Source organism: Cyprinodon variegatus, unplaced genomic scaffold (assembly GCF_000732505.1).
Source record: "Cyprinodon variegatus isolate N-32 unplaced genomic scaffold, C_variegatus-1.0 Scaffold895, whole genome shotgun sequence".
NCBI lineage: Eukaryota > Metazoa > Chordata > Actinopteri > Cyprinodontiformes > Cyprinodontidae > Cyprinodon > Cyprinodon variegatus.
Window position 1 is genome coordinate 245,496 of NW_015151348.1, and position 20,577 is coordinate 266,072.

The following is a 20,577-nucleotide window of genomic DNA, read 5'->3' on the forward strand; positions in this document are numbered from 1 at the left end:
ATATAAATATCTGGTTTCAGCTGAATTAAACTCTTTATATATCTTCAGAACCCCCAGAACAAGCCGACCTGGGTTTTCATTCTGGACCCATTACAACCGGTACCCAAATTTGGATGAATGAAAGACAATGGATGAATGGTACTGCTGCTACCTGTTAGGATGATGTTGGGGATGTTGCCATGGCTACTGTAGTTGAGCTGCTGCGAGTCCTGTAGGCTACTCCCGGTAAGGCCCATCATGGCTGCCTGCGTGTAGTTGAGGGTGGAGCATTGGCTGAAAAGGCTGGATGAGCTGATGGGACTTTCGATCATGTTGAACTGCTCAAGCTGAAAAGTTTATATTTGTGAGGCAGAGCAGAGTCAGACAAGGCGAGGACAAAGCAGCTGTTGGTGTTTTAGCTTACCTGGTGAGAGAGAGCATTGGTCTGTCTAGACGCCAACTGCTGATCATAGAAGGAGTCACCAAATATACTGCCTACAACGGGAATGTGCTGAGGGAGAACAAGGACATTTGGTGATTCCAATAAACACAAACAATTTATTAAAGTTGATTAAAAAAGCACAGATTTAAGTGAATGACTAAGAAAACCAAGCAAGACAACACGCATGACAGCTTTCTAATAGAGCAGTGAATATTAGCAAGTGAATCTCAGAACCAGGGCTAACACACGGTAATGGAAGGATGAATTTTAGGTGCAGCAGCCCCGTTAGTGAAGAATTGCAATTCTGTCAGAAAAACCCTACAACTCTGAAATAACCACCAAGCCAACAAACCCTCAATTTTAGGGGAAAAAAGAAAAAGGGGCCTGGCAGAAACACTAAACAGCTCAGAAAGGCAGTAAAAGCCACAACAGAGAGGTCACACATTTTAAAACAGGCAAAAAGCAAGAAGTATGAGAGCTAGAAGGTCCCCTTGCTAATCTTAAAAAAACAACAAACCATTCTAGCGCAAATCATGAGCAGTGTTGAAATGGCCTTCTTAGTAGGTACCGGCCTCATTAAACCACCTGAGGCTGTTTTATGGTAGCCAATAATGTACTAAAGGGACATAATATACCGTTGCCCAGAATATGAGCAGTTTGGATCTGAACTGATGCATATAAACTACTTTATAAACATCTGACAGCTAGTTGTAACAGAGAAGAACTATACTGTAAAAGGTTCTCTGAGGCAAGTTCTGAACATTTTTTCACTCCTGTGCCAAAGTAACTTCCCATTGTACTGATCTACAACTGATCTCACAACTGTAAGGTAAAATAAAAAATGCAGGAATTCGTCATATTATATAAAAAAGATGAAAACATATTTCAGCAATGCACAATTAAAAATTGTTCAACTATTCCTAAAAATATAGGAACCTCAATTGCACCAGCGAACAGCAAAAGAAAAGTAGACAGGTAGTATCCCAGTTCTATGTGTGGTGCACGCAGAGAAAAAAAAACAACAACATGTCATGCACACAGTGAACTGTGACAGCGGCGATGAAGAAATGAGAAATGCAGCTGCCGACACCATGAGTGGTGTGAAGACAGAATGAAAAGCAGCCTGCTATGAACAGTAAGCTCTCCCCTTGCAGCAAAGCCGTTCCCCAGACAGCAGCTAGCTCAGAGGGTGGGCCCTTACTTGAGGCGAGCCTCCAGGGGAGAAGCCTTGATTGGAGACTGGGGAGGTTGGAGACTGAGTGGCTGGTGAGCCAGACTGATTGCGATACTGTTGGAGGGAAGAGGGTTAGCTAGCACTAAGCTTCATGTCAAACACACACAAACTTTGGTAATGAAATCGGAGCAGATACAGTCAGGGTCCAAAGTCTACAGTGACATACTGTATGTCCTGTTTTGCAAATCTTGAGTTGTGAGTTCACTGTGGCATTTATATTACTGCAAGTGTTTGGTTAAAGGGGAAAATAACTTAGATTTGCTGAATTATTGCAGTGGCACCTTTTTTATTATTATTTTTTAACCACACAGGTGCAACTGAAATACTTTTGTTCCTGTAATATAGTTAGGTCTGAAGAAAAGAAACAAAAACTTTGGCACGAAAGTTCTTCATGGACTTCAAAACAGGAGGTTTGACAGTAAAGGAAGCTTTTCCGATGCTTCACTTGATGCTGGGTCTGTTTTTCAATCTAATCAATCGTTTTAGAAAATCCAGCTGCCAACAATGCAGAGCTTGCTAAAAAGTGGTAGCAAGTAGAAAGACACGTTGAGGCTGTAACCGTATGTAAGAAGGGTAAAAAAGATGCTGCTTATCTAAAGAAAACAGAAAGAGTGAAGTACTGCTGTAGGTTTAATGATGGACAGCAGAAGACTGAGAGAAGGTGTCTTCACTGATTAAACAGTCATCATCCCAGGAAGTGGGCTTACTCACAGCACAGCAATAAATAAAGAATAGGCTAAAAATAGCCTCTAATGCTACGCTCAGACTGCATGCAGCAGAAGCATCTAGTTTACATGTAAAGTCAACCGTCGAAGCACATTAAGGCGCAGCAAAAGGTACTGCACCGATTTTGAGCAGCAGGAGCTGTGCGTCTGAGCAGCCGAAGCAGCGCCTCACTAGCTTCTGACCATCTGACGCCCGTGAAACGCTTCAGAAGCAGCAGCTGCTAGAGTTGGAACATTTTTCTTATGCTGCACGACGCGCCACATCAACCAATCAGAGTAGCTGATCGAAGCTGATCGTCTACAGACAACATCGGCTAAAGACACTGAAGAAACATTTAGACCCTACTTTTGAACCACTTATAACAGCACATATAGCTGCCGTTGTTACAGGCAAAGAAAGGATTGGGTAGCTCCGCCAAACGTGCATCAGACCCACCTTTCGACCGCGCAGCTAGAGCAACAAAGACGCTTCAGCCATGCATCAGAACTAAACTTGTACAAGCATCAAAAAAGAAACAGCACGCACGTTTTTGCTGTTGCTGCTGCGTGCGGTCTGAACGTAGCATAAGATTGGCTTTTTCAAAAAATCTGGGAATAACTTGCATGTTATTTTATCTAGCATGATGTACAACTACTCTATGGAGGGTCCTGAAAAGATCCTCTTGAAATGTAAAACCAGTAGTCAATTATTTAATAGGTGGATAAGCAGAAGCCAGTAAATTGTTATCAACTCCAAGCTAGAGATGCACCGATCTGATACCTGTATCAGATATCGGTGATCCAATTCAGTGCACTCTACATGGAACTGTGATTTCTTTCTTTTTGCTGCTTATTTGTTAATAAATAATATAAAGTACCTTTAAATCTGTGTTCATTTGTTATCTACTTTTTACAATTTTATATCAAGGCTAAAACCTTCACACACATATGGTTAATTCATTCAACAGTTGAATGGGATCGGTATCAGAAACCAGCCGATACGCTCAGCCCAGGTATCGGATTGGATCAGAGCATCTCTACTATAAGCACTAATAACATCAGAATGAGTCAGGATCTCGTAGGAAATCTGGTATACAGGATGTCAGAATTAATTTGAGAAATTATTAAAAACATCAAATGTCTACGTACAGATCCTTAAAAAACCAAAGATCTTTAAATTGAAATATCCAAGATTGTTTCACAGTCAACCATAACACATCTAAAAGAAAAAAAACTGAGACCACAAAACAACATTTCTCACTGCTAAGACGTTTGGCTCAGAATGTAGAAAAGAACAAGGAACTTTATCATCAACCCCTAGAGATTTTTCTGGAAGGCATAGCAGCAAGTTTATCATGTGTTCAAACGACTTCAAATACAAGTAATAAAACTGACAAGTTAAATCTTAGCAAAACGAAGGCATTAGTATTGAAATGTTGGGAACCATTTTTTGCAATTCTTCCTTTTCCGAACTGAATTCTGTAATTCTTACCGAGCTGATACTCATGCTGGCAGTGGTTTGGCTGTCTGGGGAGGGGCTGCTTGCAGTGGCCGTCCCAGACGAGGCCGGAGTTGGCAACGCGATGAGCTGGATGCCCTGCGATAGGACCGGCTGCTTCTGGAGGTCATTGAGAAGCTGAAGTTGGGCCTGAGGCGTCAGCTGGTTGAACAGGGAGTACTGGGAAAGCTGCTGTTCCAGAGTTAATGTCTCTGTTTGCATTACCTAGACAAAAGTTAACACATGCATTACAGTGCTTTCCCTCAAGCAACATCGCTGGGATGAAAAACAGAAACACAGTAAAGCCCAAAGACACTTTGGATTTATGCTAAAGAGTCCTACCTGTGTAATATTAACGGGTGAGGAGAGCGTGGGCGAGAGCTGCTGGGGGGACTGTTGTAGGTGGAGTTCTGAGGTGAGGGTGAGCGGCACCACCGGAGGCTGCCTGCGCTGCGCCGTTACAGTCATGGAAGGCTGAGAGGTTGTAGTGATCCCTGGAAATACAGTCACAGCGATCACCGTGGTGGAAAACATCCACCAACAACATCAACCACTTTAATAAAGCACACAAATTCATTAGAATATGCAAGCCTCCTGATTAAAACAATGTGGTATAGAGAGGAATGCTCATTTATACCCAGCCTAACCACTATTCATTTATATAAACAGGTGATCAAATCCATTCAGCCTCTAGATGACCAGAGGTTTTATCTACAAACCAAGATTTGTTTAAAATAGCAGAATAACTGCCTTACACCTACTTCTGTAGATTGCTTTGAAGCTCAACTTTTATAACAAGCAGTCCGTGTATCATATAAAAACACATTTATTTACTTGTGTAATGTGTCCAAAACAAGCAGTATCCACCTCTGAGGCCTTTGCCCCACAAAGCAGAGAGGATAGAAAACACACAAACGAGGTGGAAAGAAACTATAAAGAAGAGCTTGCAATTAGGCCGTAAGCAGCAGAGTCATACCATGACTCAGATCAAGTTACAAGATGTAGTGAGTAACTATTGTTGTCTGTAGGAAACACTCATCAGCTCTGAGACGAAGAGACTGCAGAAAGCAATGAGAGGCAGCCAGCAGCAAACTCTAGACTTGTATCAATGCAGAAAGCGTTTCCACTTAAGGAAATTGGCAACAGCAATTTCCATTCCTAAGAGATCCACATGCCAATATAGGGACACCAAAAACTGTTCTAGAATAACCTGGATTGTATTTTGGTTCTTTCAGGCATAAAAGATCCATTTCCTTTTTGAAAATAAAACTTTCCCGTTAAAACATTTTGCACATCTTGATTCAGAGGATCAACAAAGTTGCTCTTTCGAAAACAGAACTCAAGCAGCAGGATATTGCTTTCTTAATGGATATATTTTTCTCTTTTTTTTTTTTTGGTCGTCTTCCTCAACCTTTGGTACATAAATGATTCTTTTACCATGACTTGCAGCGCTGATGCCCAGATGGGTGAGGTTGGTGGTGAGGCTGGCCGTGCTGTTGCCTGAGCTGACTGAGGGGAAGGACACGGTGTCCTCAGGGTCAAGTGGGGTGGACAGCGGGGGAGGGAACTGGATGTTAGTCAGGTCCGGCAAGGAACCACCTGTATTGTGTGCAGCTGGGACCACAGATGGGCTTAACTCCTGGTCTGGCGATGGGAATATGCTTTTAATAAAAACAAGGCCTCAAATTAGTGATTAGAAACATGAAAAAGCGAAAAAAGAAAAATTATTAAACATTTTTTGGATAACTTTACTAATTTATATGCTGATGTGTGCATCAACTATGACCTTGTTCTGATATTAACAAATTACATGCATGCATTTAACATCAGCCATATCAAAAATCTAATCTTCAGATTTTTGAGGATTGGATTTCTTCCCCAATTTTTTCACTTAAGTCTGTAGGAAACATTAGACGGGGAAAAATGAAAATAAATCTAAAATATTAAACAACCACTGAAATGTTAATATAACTTGCATGAATCAAATTCTAAATTGCATCTATGCCAGATTTCTTTTTACTGAACCCCTCTAGAAACACAATCTATTTGGAAATATAAATTACATGCTTAGATATACAATCCTTATATTTCGAAAAGTGTTGTCCAACAAGGCCAAAGAACCCCAAACTGATGGCGAGATGGAGCGGGGACTCCCTAATTATATATCCCTTTAATATATATATATATATATACATTATCTGAAATTGTGTTATATCAAACTGGTCCTATAGTCACTCTATTAAAGATGAAGTAATGTAACAAAAGTAATTTCACCCTGAGATTATTAAAGTATTTCTGATTCCTGGTTGATGGGACAGGTGTTGTGAATGAAATGGTGCCCAGCTTTAAAGAGCTCCTGTGTGTCGCTGAATGTGTGCATTGATGACTGGAAGACATCTGCCTCCAATTATCTGTTTACTACAGTGTGTTGAAATCATGTTAACGTGTATTTAAAGACATTTCAATTAGTGCAAAAAAGTGCATGGGGAATCTAAAAAAAAACAGTCTTATCAACCAAAACTTTCGCGACCCCCATGCAGCACCTCCGTTGACCCCGTAGGGGTTGCGGACCCCCTGTTGAAGACCTCCGCTTTAAAACATGAGTTATGTGGAAATAAAGTGCAGCAAATAAACTACTGCACAATAAACATAATAATTAGAAATGTCAAAGGCTAAAATTTATATATGGTTAAAAACCTTCACAGGCATAGTGTTAGATTTCCCTTGCTCTAGCTCTGTGAAAAAAAAAAAAAGAAAATCTCTAATAAAGCACTTTGTACTTACCATTATTAACTAATCAAAATTATCATTAACTGATAAATTGAAAGAAATCATTAGCTGTAGCCCTAACTGCAGACTTTTTCCACAAAAAAAAGAATGCAGCTCAGTACAAACAAACGTTATAGTATTATACTGGGAATTTATTATTAAAAGGTATATATTAAATTAAGTATACTTCTCCTGCATTTTTGTAACTTTTGCATTAACTGATGGACTCTTTTACCAGCCTTTCACTTCCAATAATACTCACTTGATCCCAGGGACATCACAGGCATTAGGCTGCGATGCATCATCCTAATGCAAAAAAAAAAAAAACAAAGCAAAAGAGAAAAAAAAGGTTAAAATGAGCCATGATTTATGCATCACCCGAGTACACTGTGCAGCCCGCCTCTGTCCCACTGATACCTTCTTCTCATCCCACAGCTGTTCCTGTGCATCCTTGTCTGCATCCGACTCTGAATTTTCCGTCCCAGGCACAGTGAGCAGCAGCACTATCAAACAAGCCACGACATATTGGTTTTATTTTGACAATATCCAAACTGAGAAAGCAATACTGAAGGATAATATTCATCAATATCTGCAGCCATCATGCAGAAAATAGCACTGCGGTGCACCAGATTCCCACATTTCTAAAAATAGCAAAGGTGACCACCAGACGCTGAATGAGGCCAGCTAATATTGGCTTCACTGTATCTGAGCTTTACAGATAAAAAGAAATAATCAATAAAGAATCAGTGAATGATTGATTTAGCTCTGTAGGCTGTCCTGAATCAACTTCATTCAGAAATTTCAACAAGCCAGCCGAGTAGAAGACCTCCAAACAAAATCACCTCTGAAGTTCAGCATTTCCACTATAAATATTTCACTATGAGGATAGACCTGCCTCTCTCTGACACAAAGTCTTTTGTGTCTTCTGAGGTTTGCAGCTTGGATAGCACGTTGCACATGAATAAATGAAAGCCTCTCTGTGTCTTTGACACCGGATCCTCCCTCACCTCGTTTGGGCTGCAGCTCCTGTGATCCTCCTGAAAACACTTCCTGGGGCTTCGGATTCATGGCGCTCTGGTGTAAGGCAGAGTCCGAATTCGTCCTTAATGTGTAAAAAATAAAAAAATAAATAAGCAGAGTCCCAGCCAAAGAGGGCCAACTTCTATTCCCACTACTGTATTTGCTCGATCGAAGAGCCTTTGCAGTGACAAGTAGGAATATTTGTACTGACTAAAAAGCCTTAGAAATCTCTGAATTATTATTTGAAAGAGAACACCTTCTGATGGGATATTTTTCACAAATACACAAGCAAGGAGGCTTACCTTCTCCAGCTTGTGTCTGGCGGTGGGGAAAGGTAAACTGAACTGTAGGGACAGCTGTCAATGTAAATCTAGTCAAGGTTAATAATTATGAGAAGTAAAAAAAGACTTAGTCACACATAAGCTTTACTTCATCCCTTTGTGTTAACAGGCATAAAACAAGATCCATAACAAGTCCTATGAGGAGATCCTATTTCTAAACTAACAGTGGAAACTATTTGTGAGGAGAACTCGGTTATGGGCCGCATACCAACATGCTGCATTGGTATTCTCAATTTGACAGATGGTTGTCAGCGCATCTATAAAGGAAAAAAAATTATTTCATCAATGACCTTCATATCATCATATTAAAGTGCTTTTTAAATACAGAAATGTCGCCCTCTAGAACCAGGGCTCCCTATGCATCAATGCTGCATGGCATGGAAGAACTTCAGCCTGTAACAACGCTCAGGTGCAGAGGAAGCCCTGGCTGCTGGATTGAAGATGTGCGGCCTAAACCTTGAAACTCTAAGGAGGATTTTTTTTGGGAGGTATTTCCAAAGCAATGTTTTGTTAAAATCCTAATGCAAAAGCAACAATCCTCATCTATTACCTCAAGCCGAATCACTGAACCATATATTTTGTAGATCAACAAGTCTCTATACTGAACAGATGCTCCTGCTGTCTTTGCTTTGCATTATGTCACACTTGAAATCAAGATTTCACAAATATTACAGGTGTACTACTTCTTCCAGAGGTGAATTAGAGACAAAATATTTAATGGGGGTCAATTTGAAACCATACTCTGTGATGTCAAATTTTAGTTGATAAACAGACATGCATCAAAAAAACGAAAAGGCTGGTCTGAGAAGTTGCTGTCCTCAAGCAATCTGGATTATATGCCTCTTAACTTTTTCTCCAGATTCTGGGGTCTTTCCAGTAATATGCTTGGATAAATCACTCTGAAAATCCAGTGGCACAGCGCTTTTTGGCATATCCTCCTTGTGGAGGAGGTCATTGGCTGCTTGCTAGAAAACTGTCAAATCGTGACAACATTTCTGTATTTAATTATTGGGCTCATATAAATTGGTCTCAATTTCTGAGAAAATCATTTTTGGCTCTTGTCAACTCTAAACCATGTTAAAGAAAAACCAAAAGTGAAGGATTACAATATATTAAACTTCATGTAATACATCTCACTTGAATTACACTTTTTGGATAGAATTATTAAACCAAATGGACATGTTTATATTTAATTTTTTTCAGGTGTACCTTTGAGGGATAGTAGACCTACCAAAACATGTTAAATGAAGCAGAAAAAGAAGCAGATTAATCAGTGACCTCACTTGGAAGGGATCAAACACTGAAGATCAAAATTTCTCTTGAATTTTTAGGGACTGTATGATCTGATAAAGTGCCTTGAGATGACGTTTTGTGAATTGGCTCTATATAAAAAAACTGAATTCAATTAATAGTAAAATGGGAGGCAGATCTTCTAATTATCGGTGTCCTCTGCTGTGGAGCCAAAACCAGTGTTAGTCAGTGAGGTAGATATCCTGTGTTCTTTTAAGGCTAGGCTTAAAACTTTCCTTTTGATAAAGCTTATAGTTTGACTGGCTCAGGTTATCCAGTGCCATCTCTATAGTAATGCTGTTATAGGCTTAGACTGCTGGAGGACATAGGGACCCCTTTTCATCATTCTATCTCTATTCACCCACGCTGCAGAATTTTTTGTTCAACACCTACTCTCTCTGATTTTCTATTCATAGCAGCTTAATTTGGTCTGTTCCTGTTTGGCTTTGACACCATCCTAGAGGGAAATATCAGCTGGGCTTAAGTTACAGGTGATAGAGTTGGGCCTGTTTTTCAGTGCTCAGTCCTGTTTCTCCAATTGACATAGCTATGGGCTCTGCTTTCACCTAGATGAACTGTATGTGCTCTCTTTCATCCCTTTGACATGAAAACTGGTTCAGAGCTAGTCTCCCTACTGGTTTCCTTTCCACAGAGAGCCACTTATGGAGCTAGTTTACGGTTACCTTTTATAACATAGAAATTATTTATGGATCATTGCTTCTATGTTCCTCTTGTATGTCTGCTTATAGATCCTTGATTATGCCTAATACAGAATCTTCTTCTTCTGGAGGTTTCTTACTGTTTAAATGGAGTTTTTACGCTTGATGTGAGGAATTGCTATAGAGTCAACAACACAAGGCAAGCAAATATCTACTGTAGCCACATGCCCAACCAGAAGGAGCATATCCTGCAATGTAAATGACTCGATGCAATCAGCCAGTTTTCTGTAGACATAATAACCAACCTGACTGCATGATCTGATTGAATTATTTCTGTAATGAGCCTTGAGATGACATGTTTCGGGAATTGGCAGCATATGAATAAACTGAATTGAACTAGTAAATGAGATGGGCTAAAAAGCAGACAAAGGATGTGCCAGCAAAAGGTGATCAGATCACCACATTAGACAGTATAGCAAAAAGGATATTTGTCGACTGTGTTTATCGACTGACAGCGGGCGACGGTGAGGAGATGAGATGCGGTTTCGATCTCGGTATACACGGTCCACAAGTCCATGGTGCCTGCTTGTCCGACTGGTGTCCAGCACAGAGTTCTAAGGTGGACATACGAGTTAAATGAGGTGAGAAGAGTAACTATGAACAGAGTTAATCCTTGCCTTGGAATAAATGGTTCTAAAAATGTTCACTTCAAGATGGGTTAAGCCAAGTTGGCAAATGTAATTAAAGATGGGAAGCCATGACAAGCAATGGTATACTTTAAATTTTAATAGCCAATTCTCTATACTGGGACAGAAATAAAAAAAAAAAGAAAAACTTGTAGAAAAGCTCTTCTCCTTCAACTTGAGGTATGATGAAACCTGGTGGAGGATGCAGCTCTAACCAACAATCTCACAGCTGTCGCAGCCAGAGAAAAGCCAGCAGACTCTTTTCTTCTCTTTAAAAGAGATCATCTGTACAGAAATAATTTTTTCAACAAATCTGAAACAAACAGCTAAAACCTGTATGTGTCCAACATTCACCAACAGCTGAGAAAGGTACACTGATCTAGAAGAAAACCATTGCTGAGAGAGGCTAAAGGCTCACCTGAAAAGGCAGGTCAATGTTGCCATTCCCAATCTGATTGACATTGGGCAGTGAGCCTCCATAGTACTGTCCACGATTCTGCCCTAGTTGCAAATACTGGGTCTTCTGTAACTGCAACTGTGCAAAGTAAAATTGCATGAAAGCATGAGTGAATGACTGATCTGATTCACAAACAAAAAGAGATGCTAAAAATGGACGACACATGCAGGTCTACTGTGATTATATGCAAGATTAATGAGGTCGGAGGATTTTTTTAATGAAATGTGTAACAAGATGAAACAGGCAAAATATGGCTTTTTCATAAACAACCGACGAGCAGACCCGATGAGCTCACAACAAAACTAGCTGATTTGATTGACACCAGACTGACAGAGCATGTTATCAGTTGTATATTTTCCACTTGCATATAACAGTAATAAAAAAAGAATCATGTGTGCTATTACAAAAACAATAAAAATTCGACAAAACACTGACACCTCATACACCCAGAGAAACTGAGTCAGATGATCAGACGTAATACAGTAAAATAAAATCTGAATGGCAACACAAGGGAATCAGACCATAAACTGAAGAGGATTTTTTTCCCCCTTGTAAATATCGTATATAGCTTAGGGTTAGACACACATATCATAATAGATGTGCTTCATTTCCAGCAAATAGAAAAATATCCCAAACACTTCCTGACATCTCTGTGGCTTGAAAAAATGAGTCAATTTATTCATCTAATATATGGTGGTGGAGCTTCCTGGATGATTAACTCATCATTCGGGGAAGAGAGAAACAAAGCAGCTGCTGCTCATGCTGGATGTCCTCGGCCCTTTCTGCCTGCGCTTCTGCCTTCCTACTCTGATAAAAAGGACTTTTTGTGTCTGTCAGATGATCTTCATTTCTAAGACATCCTCTGGCTAATAGTAACTACAGAGGAAGGGAGTAGTATGAAAGGAAGTCAGCGCAGTTTACATTAATGTTTTTATGCTGCCTCTGTTTAAGATTTCTTTTTTTATTATTCTAAGGGGGGGTATTAATTGCAAATGTTAAAAATCAAAAACCTCCTACAGCTTAGCATTATTTTAACAATTCTATTCTATTATAGATTGACTTAATTTCATCTCTTAATAGACTTAATTCTTTACTGGCAACTCCAAGGTCTGGTTTACATTATGGCCTGACCTTTCTGTTCTAATTCCAATAATTATGCTGCCCCCCCCCACCACAGGGACCTACATACACACTCAATTGGATAACCTTTCCTTTAGAGTAACAATTAAGCACAGCAACTAAAAATAAATAGAAAAAAACACACCTGGAGTTTTTTGAGAAGGGTATTAGTTTTAAAATGAATAAAAAAAATAAAAGACTTGGCAGCTTTCCACCATGCATCAATAAAGATTTATTGCCCTTTATCTGACTTTTTCAGACAGCCAATTAGCTAAACATCAAGTATTTCATAGGACGTGTACACTAACAATCGTGAAAACAAGAACAAATGCAATATGAATAAGAACACATTCTCAAACACTGTTACAAAATTAGATCTGTAATACAATTAAAACGATTCATATCAAGCCTTCAGGAAAAACCCAGACTTAAGGGCTTTGAATCTTTTTTTATTTTAGCACCAGACCTGTTGATTTTAAGGGAAAACAAAGCACAGAATGGGCACTGAAATGCACTTTTTTAAATCTGAAATCCAAGATGTTCAACGAGTTACAGCAGTTATTTTAAAAAGATATTCACAAACTTTTACTGATTTATGTGTATAGATTAGAAATGTTCCATGTTTTGTGCACAGGGGGGTGTGCTGTCCATGTTTAGGATGTGTCTCTGCTCCAGTACACCTGACTGGATTGATTAGATTGGCTCCTGAACATGCAATAAGGAGGGAAGTAGATCATCCATGCTTTTATGTCAGGTGTGTGGCAGCCGAATTAAATACCTACAAATTGCGGGACCACGCGGCCACGGTGGAGGAAGGCTGAGAAACACTCACATAAACGATGACACGTGCATGGGACTTATATTCAATTATCATCTGAAACGTATTCTAATGCGATCCGTTGCAGGATTTGAGCCAGTCTGAAATAACTATTGTAGTCAATGGTGTGCTCTTAGGGGCCCCATCACTGACACCTGGTAGGCCCCCTGTGCAATTCTAGACTCGGACGTCTCTTTGCAGATGTAATGGTGCAAAAATTTCCTCTTAAACCCACCTGATACTGAAGTGATTGACCGCACCGGACCGTATTTATACCGCAACACATTCCAGATTTCAACATGATGGTGAGCCGTTTAAACATGACACCAATAGCAAAGCAGACACTAGTACTTTTAATTACTATGTAAATAACTGTGTATAGTTCATTAGACGGTAGGTAAAAAATACATTCATATAATATGTTTCAAACCGCAATAAAGATCTTAAAAGAACGATTTATTTGAGTATTTTAGTTTTTACACAACGACTTGGAATTATGGGTAACCCAGAGCGTAGATTAAAACCATAACCCTTACGTACAATGTGTTATTGACGACGGATACCAAAAAAAGGTAGTTAAGAAGATTCCAGAAAAGAAAAGGGAAAGAAGAGCAGCTGGAAGAACAGAAAAAAAACTTCCCAAAATAAACATGTTCTTTCAAAGAACCGAAGAGGGAGAGGCGGACATTGCTGCTACAGTGAGTAAAGATTGCGACTAGGAGTTGAATGGTGAGAGCGTGGGTGAGGAGGGGGGGCTGTGAAGACTATGCAAGGTGGTGTTTTTTTTAATACGAGTTAGAGCGTGCAGGCAGTGCAATAATTCATGCATCATGTGTAGATTAGAACTACTGCGATTGCGCAGGAACAACAAGAAAGTGCGGGGTGTGTTTATGTATGGGGCACGTTTGGAGCTGGTTGTCTACGGCGGGGGGGTCGATAAGCATCTCCCTAAAATGAGTTTTTGGAACTTGGGATGTCTGTAACATGTGGTGGTGCACTGTCACCAATGGTTCAATTTTTCAATGTGTGATGTGTGATCATATACTTCTGAGAATTACAGAATTTTATCTTCTTGGCCGATATTTGGAACTGTCGACGTATCCTGAACCAATGGCGAAACGACACCACAATAAAAGCAAGAAACATTATCTGGGTATGAAGTACACCACCACATCCCACCCACCCCCCTCCGCTGTAGACAACCGACCCAAAACGTGCCCCATACATACACACTTCATCATTCTTCAACTTCACTAGACAAGGATATACTTTAGTATATTCTGCTGTAAAATAAGTGTTATCGCGCTACCTTGAATTTCACGCAACGTCCACCATTCCCACTTTGGTTCTTTGAAAGAACGTGTTAATTTTGGGAAGATTTTTCTGTTCCTACAGCAGCTCTTTTCCTTTTTCTTTTCTGAAATGCACTTAAGTACCTCTTTTTGGTATCCATCGTCGCTAACACATCGTACGTAGCGGTTGTGGTTATAATCTACGCTATTGGTGTCGTGTTTAAACTCCTCACCATCATGTTGAAATCTGGCATTTTTGCGGTATAAATAAGGTCCGGTCAGTAAAACTAGTATCAGGTGGGTTTTAGAGGAATTTTACGCACCATTACATCTGCAAAGAGACATCCTAGTCCACAGTTGCGAAGGGGGCCTACTAGGTGTCAGTGAAGGGGCACCAAAGAGGTCGGGGGCCCCTGAGCAACCGAAGTCTCTGCTTACCAAAATTTACGCCATTGTCTTGTACCTTTTTTAATGTGTTGCACTTCATGGGGGCCATCCAGATAATATTGCTTACAAGCCTATTTTTGTATCGTTATGCCATTGTTTAAAAATGCAGCATATCCATTTTTTCTGGATGGATGGAATTGAAATTGTACTTCTAGTGATGCATGATATATAGATTTTGGCATCGGAATCGGCTGTTATTCATTATTCTTTTATACATTAATGTTTTTGGGCTATATATATATATATATATATTTAATGCATATATCTAACTATATAGCAGTGTATTTTGGTTCTCTTTTGTTCTCAACAATCGGAAAGGATTAAATAAATATATGTTTGAGCTCATTTTTGGAAAATACAAAAACCTGCCCCCACCAACTTTCATGGCAAAGCTACACCCTTGGTTTATTGTGCCTTAAACTTTGTTTGTTTGGAATAAACGTGCCACGGTGGAGACAGCTGAGGTGGGGGCGGGAGGGAATCCACGTCCATTGACTCTGATTGGTTAACAGGGGATGCTTTAGCCCTGTCAGAGATCCCACTCGCGTTTCCTCCAGTTTAATTTCCCTGCCAACAACCTTAACATGTTATGATGCGGCGATATGTACGCATGAAAGCTAACGACCCATTTTTATTTATGGACGTCTCACAACATAAACCCTATGGAACAGGTGCACACTACAGCGCGGGTGCTAGCTGAGCAAAAATAACGGTGCACTTCACGGGAATGTTTTATCGATGGGAAAGAAAAATATAGCATGTGTCAACAGACATGGAAGTGAATGTCAACTACAGCTGAATGTTTCGGCTAAGAACGAAAGCGTGGAGCTTACCCAAACAGAGAGCAGTCTGTCAAAAATATCACCGCAGTGAACGTTAACTGCCAAAAAACAGCGATGCAACAAACTGGGAGCAGCCGGTCTGTTTGTGTGAGGGGGGGTAGGGGTGGGGGGGTCTTACCCGCGCGGCTCTGGTGATGTTCAGGTCCTTCATCACTTCTTCAAACGCGGCGGTCTCCTCCGCTTGCTTCTGATTATGCAAAGCGATTTTTTCGCTAAATTTGCGCGGATTGTTAGAGGACGCCATCTTTCCCTCTTCTTCTCAATGGAATGTTACGCTACGCACGACGCCGGGGCCTTGTGCTGACGTCACGACGCACGGAGGACGCGCTTATTGATGGTGCCGCTCTCTGCATAGTCTGGGAGGCAGGCCGAGTTTGAGTTAAAATAAGACTCACCACAGGGGGAATTGTGTGCCCTAGATGTTTGTTATTAATAGTAACATAAGGAAAAACATAAATATGGATACTTAAAGAAATACAATCAGATCCCAGAAAATTGACCTGGTGCAAACTGACCATTTGCTCGATAAATGAAATCTAGAAATAAACATTTCATCAGGCTGCAGTTAAGTATTGGAATTGTGATAGACTAATAAAATGTTGCATATCATTAGGAACATAATGCATTTTCTTTGAATGTTTACAAATTAAAGTGGAGGGAAAAAATCTTTCAGAAATATTAATGCAGTTACCTTTATTCAAATGACCCTAAATCAAATTTAGCGCAACCAATTCCTGATCGAAGGTGCCTCAATACGTTGTAATTTAATCACAGTATGGATCCAGCCGCTGTGTTAGTGCTTCAGGGATTTGTTAGTGAAGACATGGATTACAGAAACATAGACATCAAATGGCTTTTTGATAACAAAGCTAGGAGAATTTAACAGGACAACTGTTGGCGACACACTTCAAAATGGCAGCATGAAGGAAGGTACCCCAAGATCAGAACTCACAAATTTGTCCAAAAATAATGGATAGACGTTTTCTTCAAACCCAGGTGAACTGGAGGAAATCATTCATGAAACAACAACAGGCAAGGTTCCATTTTTAAAACGATGCACCTTTAATAAAGATTGACATAAAGCCACATAAACGTGTACATTCCCCTTAGAGTACATCAGTTTTCACTGAATTGCACTTTGACATTATAATGTGCTTTGATTGGTACAGGTAGAACAAGACACACATGAAGGCAGGCAGACAGGAGACGAGTTTTTAAAAACATCCCTTCACTAACATGAAGGTGTTCTAATTCAAAAGGCAAAACAAGAGGTTAACTCACTGTTAAACAAATACATTTATCCTCTCAATAGAGTCTTGTTTAAATATAGCTTTATTGTTGCAAGGGCTGCACCAAAAAAAAAAAAAAAACAAATATAGGAAACTCAGAACTTGTAGATATTAAACATATAGCTTTAGAATAGAAAAAAGATCCAGACTACACTGTATTACACACAAAAATGATGCATGTAGCTGCCGTAAGAGGTCTGCAGTTGAGACTATAACTAAGAAAAAACAAATTCAACATCAGAAAACTATTTGAGTTTAGAAAACAGATTAGAACATAGTCAAAACTAGGAAACCCAATACTTATAATAGTGCAGGTATCATTTGCTGATATGTAATTAGAAAAGTTCAACTGCAACAGATTAAGAGATGAATTAAATGTAAAAAAAAAAAATAATACTTTGCTACAATATAAAACCATACGTTTTAAATGCCGATTCAGTAAGGAATGTCTAATTTGATTAAATGATGAATCATTTATTTGTGCTTTTTGTAACTTAAGCCCTTGATTGGTACTTGATCACTATTAAAATGTAGTTATATTTTCATACCAAAAGCTGCTATCTTTTAGAGAATACCATGCCATTTAGCTGGCCTGTGATAATGCTTCTACAAATGACAAGCAGTCAACAAACCAGGTTTCTACACTTGTTTCATATTCAAATCCCTGACTTTTCTGTTTTGTTGCCATTTTAAGATGTAAATCCAAACACTCACCATAACTATAGCAGAGATTTCTACAGAAGGAAGGAAGGATTCAAGGAAAGAGGGGAAGGAAGGATTCAAGAAAGGGAGGGAAAAATAAAAAGGGAACGACCATGGAGGAAATGCTGAGATGAATGCATCCAGAACAAAAGGGGGAGCAGAAAGAAACAGCAGAGAAGCAGCACCCAAGTAAGGAGTCAAGGAAAGACACAAGGAACAATTGTAGGAAACAAATTGAAGAGAGAGGGACAGGAAAGAAGGGATGAGGAAAAACTATGGAAGGGAGGAAGGACAAAGGGAAGGAACAAAGGATAGATTAAAGGACAAAAAACATTTTGAAAAAGGAATAAAGAGTAAAGGCTTTAAAAAGATAGATTTGATCATAATCTTTATTATCCTTAATTTCTGTAAAATATAGCAATCAAATTTTACACTTTTATAGAACTGTGCTGTAAAAACTCAGCAATATTCATAACTGGATTATTCTTCAAGGATTCTTATCATAATTCTTCAGATTTAGAAACTATAGAATAAAACTTGATTATCAGCAAACATAACCATGAACTTTGACGCTCATATGAAAAAAAAAACGGTTTAAAACATTTGTGTTAAAGGAAGACAAAAAAACAAAAAAAAGATGTCCAAACCTTCACTTAAATTCCCAGGCGGTAGGAGGAGCATGAGGAACAATCTTCTTCACAGTTGCGATCAGGAGCTTAGTGTTGGGGGGTGTTCTGAGGGAGGATAATCGGCGCACAGGCGATACCAGCGAATGATTCAGGAAAGTGCAGATCTCTTTCCCATTCATCCGTCTCTGTGTTGTACACCTGAACGATGCTTGTGACGTTATTAAGGTGCCAGTTATAGCCCCCTATGATGTAGATCTTTGTGTCCAGCAGGCAGCAGCCCGCCTCGGACTGTCCCGCTCTCATAGGACTGACGGTGGTCCACTGGTTGCTCTCCGGATTGTAATACTCCACTGCCAGCACGTCGAAACAGCGGTCCACATGGTCCATGCGGCCACCCAGAGCGTAAACACGATGTTGGGTGCCGATCATGGCGTGCAACACTCTGGGCTCATGCATGGGGGCTTTAAAGTCCCATTGGTCTGACACTGGATCGTAGCAAAAGAGTGTTTTCTTGTCATCCAAAGAGACGCCGTAACCGCCAGAGATGTACAGCTTCTCTCTACACGAGGTCCCAGCGTGGCCCCAAATCTTCCGTTTTAACGGTTCCACGTAAGACCACTCGTTCTTTTTCGGGCAGTAACACTCCACGGAAGACAGACTCCCGGATCGATTACGTCCTCCGGTGGCGTACAGTTGTCCCTGCAGGACGCTGAGCTGGAACTGGATGCGAGCCTCCTGCATGGACTGGATGCGTAGCCACTGATTGAGATGTGGGTCGTAGCGGAAACAGTTGTCCACTGCGCCCTCTCCGCTGCGGTACTGCAAGTGCTGCCCGCCCACGACATACACAAAGTTGTCAAGCACGGCGACGCAAGAGTGGCTGCATCCCGTCTCCATCTCTGTAAGCTCTTTGAACTGGCGGGAGGCAGCGTCCGGAAGGTAGTAAGCCTTGGTGCTCACTGTGCGGTCGTTGTCGGTGTACGGAGTCCCCCCGAAGGTGATAAGGGAAAATACGTCACAGCGAATGCGTGTCCGCGAGGACTGCATCTCGTGCTGTCGGAAGGGAAGAATCTGATAGTTGAAGGCCTCAAGGAGATACTGCCGACATAAAACGTCCTCCACCATGATATCCACCGTCTGAACGCTGTCTACCAGTTCCGAGGAGAGCATGAGCGGAAAGCGAACATGGCAGAGGACGCTGCTGGCCTGAGCTCGGCGGGACTCGTCATGCCGGAGCCACCTGATGGCAGCGTGGAAGAGGTCGATCTCTTTGCAGTTTTCCAGCTTGTTGCTCTGCAGGAAAAAGACGAGGCGCTCCATGGGAATGTGCAGGAAGTCATCCTCCTTGGCAATCTGGAGGAAGTGACGAAAGGTGAAGGCATCCACGGACTCTCTGAGGGAAGACAGGCTGAAGGTGGTGGCCATCTGCCCAATGTGTAGGCAGGTCTCCACGCTCATCGCAGACTTAAGGAACTCCTCACACAGCTCTACTACCGGAACCATCTGGAGAAACACGGCAGCACCCAGGACGTCCTGAATACAGTCCAGGTCTAAAGTTACATCTGAGCTGTAGGCAAAGTCGATGATATGTTTCAGCCCTCGGGCGGACAAACCCTTCAGCTCAATGGTGTCCTGGTTTGACTCCTTCATGCCTCCAGTAAACATAGCTCTGAAAGTAAGAGAAGCACAAGAAATCATTAATTACAGACGTTTTTTTTCTGGAACTTTCTGATTTTTAAGGTGTGGTTTTTGAATTTTTCAAAACCTTTATTTTAAACGTATAATGCCAAATGTATCGTATTTGATACATACGGTTTCTGAAATGTTTTCCATCTGACACCTTTTGCATAATTTAATGGTAAAAACTTTGCTCAAAATCCTATTGTACACAATCAGATATACCTGATAACAGCCAGTAGAAAACTAAACAAAAAATTATCTTGACTTATCGCATAGTAATAAATTATTAATATCAAAAATGTATTTCTGTTTTTTCTTTTTACATATTTTGTTAAAAGGGAAAATAAGGAATTCAAACCAAAAAAAAAATAACTTTCTGTTTTGTTTTATTCTTGGATCGGGCTTTAAAGGGTTAAGGAGACCTTAAAGGAATAGTGTTGGCTCAATAATCACACTGTTGACGTTAATATCCACACTTTAATGGTCGCCATTAACAGTTTCCCACATGCGCTCCCGCGCTCATCACTCCACACCATGAAGAAGGAAACACAGATCTAGCCCCGCCTCCCATTCCTTACATCTCATACATGTACAGTCTGCTACTTACAACTTAACACTAGCAGCACATATTGTTTTTAGCGATCATGTTACCAAGCCAACGCATTAAATCTCAAATTTAGA

General features: G+C 40.4%; 2 protein-coding genes across 6 annotated transcripts in view; both read right to left on the reverse strand.

The window, feature by feature from the left end:
• crtc1 (CREB regulated transcription coactivator 1) overlaps window positions 1–15,860 on the reverse strand; it is a 21,576-nt gene extending 5,716 nt beyond the window's left edge. Inside the window, exons 1-13 of one of the 3 annotated variants that reach the window (XM_015397875.1) lie at window positions 15,715–15,860; window positions 11,041–11,157; window positions 10,425–10,550; window positions 7,949–8,010; window positions 7,634–7,728; window positions 7,044–7,129; window positions 6,889–6,932; window positions 5,295–5,518; window positions 4,200–4,351; window positions 3,852–4,082; window positions 1,623–1,709; window positions 404–490; window positions 152–326 (exon numbers count right to left, since the gene is read on the reverse strand). In XM_015397875.1, coding sequence (XP_015253361.1) covers window positions 152–326; window positions 404–490; window positions 1,623–1,709; window positions 3,852–4,082; window positions 4,200–4,351; window positions 5,295–5,518; window positions 6,889–6,932; window positions 7,044–7,129; window positions 7,634–7,728; window positions 7,949–8,010; window positions 10,425–10,550; window positions 11,041–11,157; window positions 15,715–15,840 — 1,612 coding nt within the window. In that variant the 5' untranslated portion in view covers window positions 15,841–15,860. The remainder of the gene's footprint in view (window positions 1–151; window positions 327–403; window positions 491–1,622; window positions 1,710–3,851; window positions 4,083–4,199; window positions 4,352–5,294; window positions 5,519–6,888; window positions 6,933–7,043; window positions 7,130–7,633; window positions 7,729–7,948; window positions 8,011–10,424; window positions 10,551–11,040; window positions 11,158–15,714) is intronic. The other 2 variants (XM_015397876.1, XM_015397877.1) reach the window with 2 other exon arrangements.
• Window positions 15,861–18,143: 2,283 nt separating this feature from the next.
• Window positions 18,144–20,577, reverse strand: part of klhl26 (kelch like family member 26) — a 7,635-nt gene continuing 5,201 nt past the window's right edge. For all 3 annotated transcript variants that reach the window (XM_015397880.1, XM_015397879.1, XM_015397881.1), the window contains one exon: window positions 18,144–19,885. In XM_015397880.1, the coding sequence (XP_015253366.1) occupies window positions 18,304–19,885 (1,582 nt within the window). In that variant the 3' untranslated portion in view covers window positions 18,144–18,303. The remainder of the gene's footprint in view (window positions 19,886–20,577) is intronic.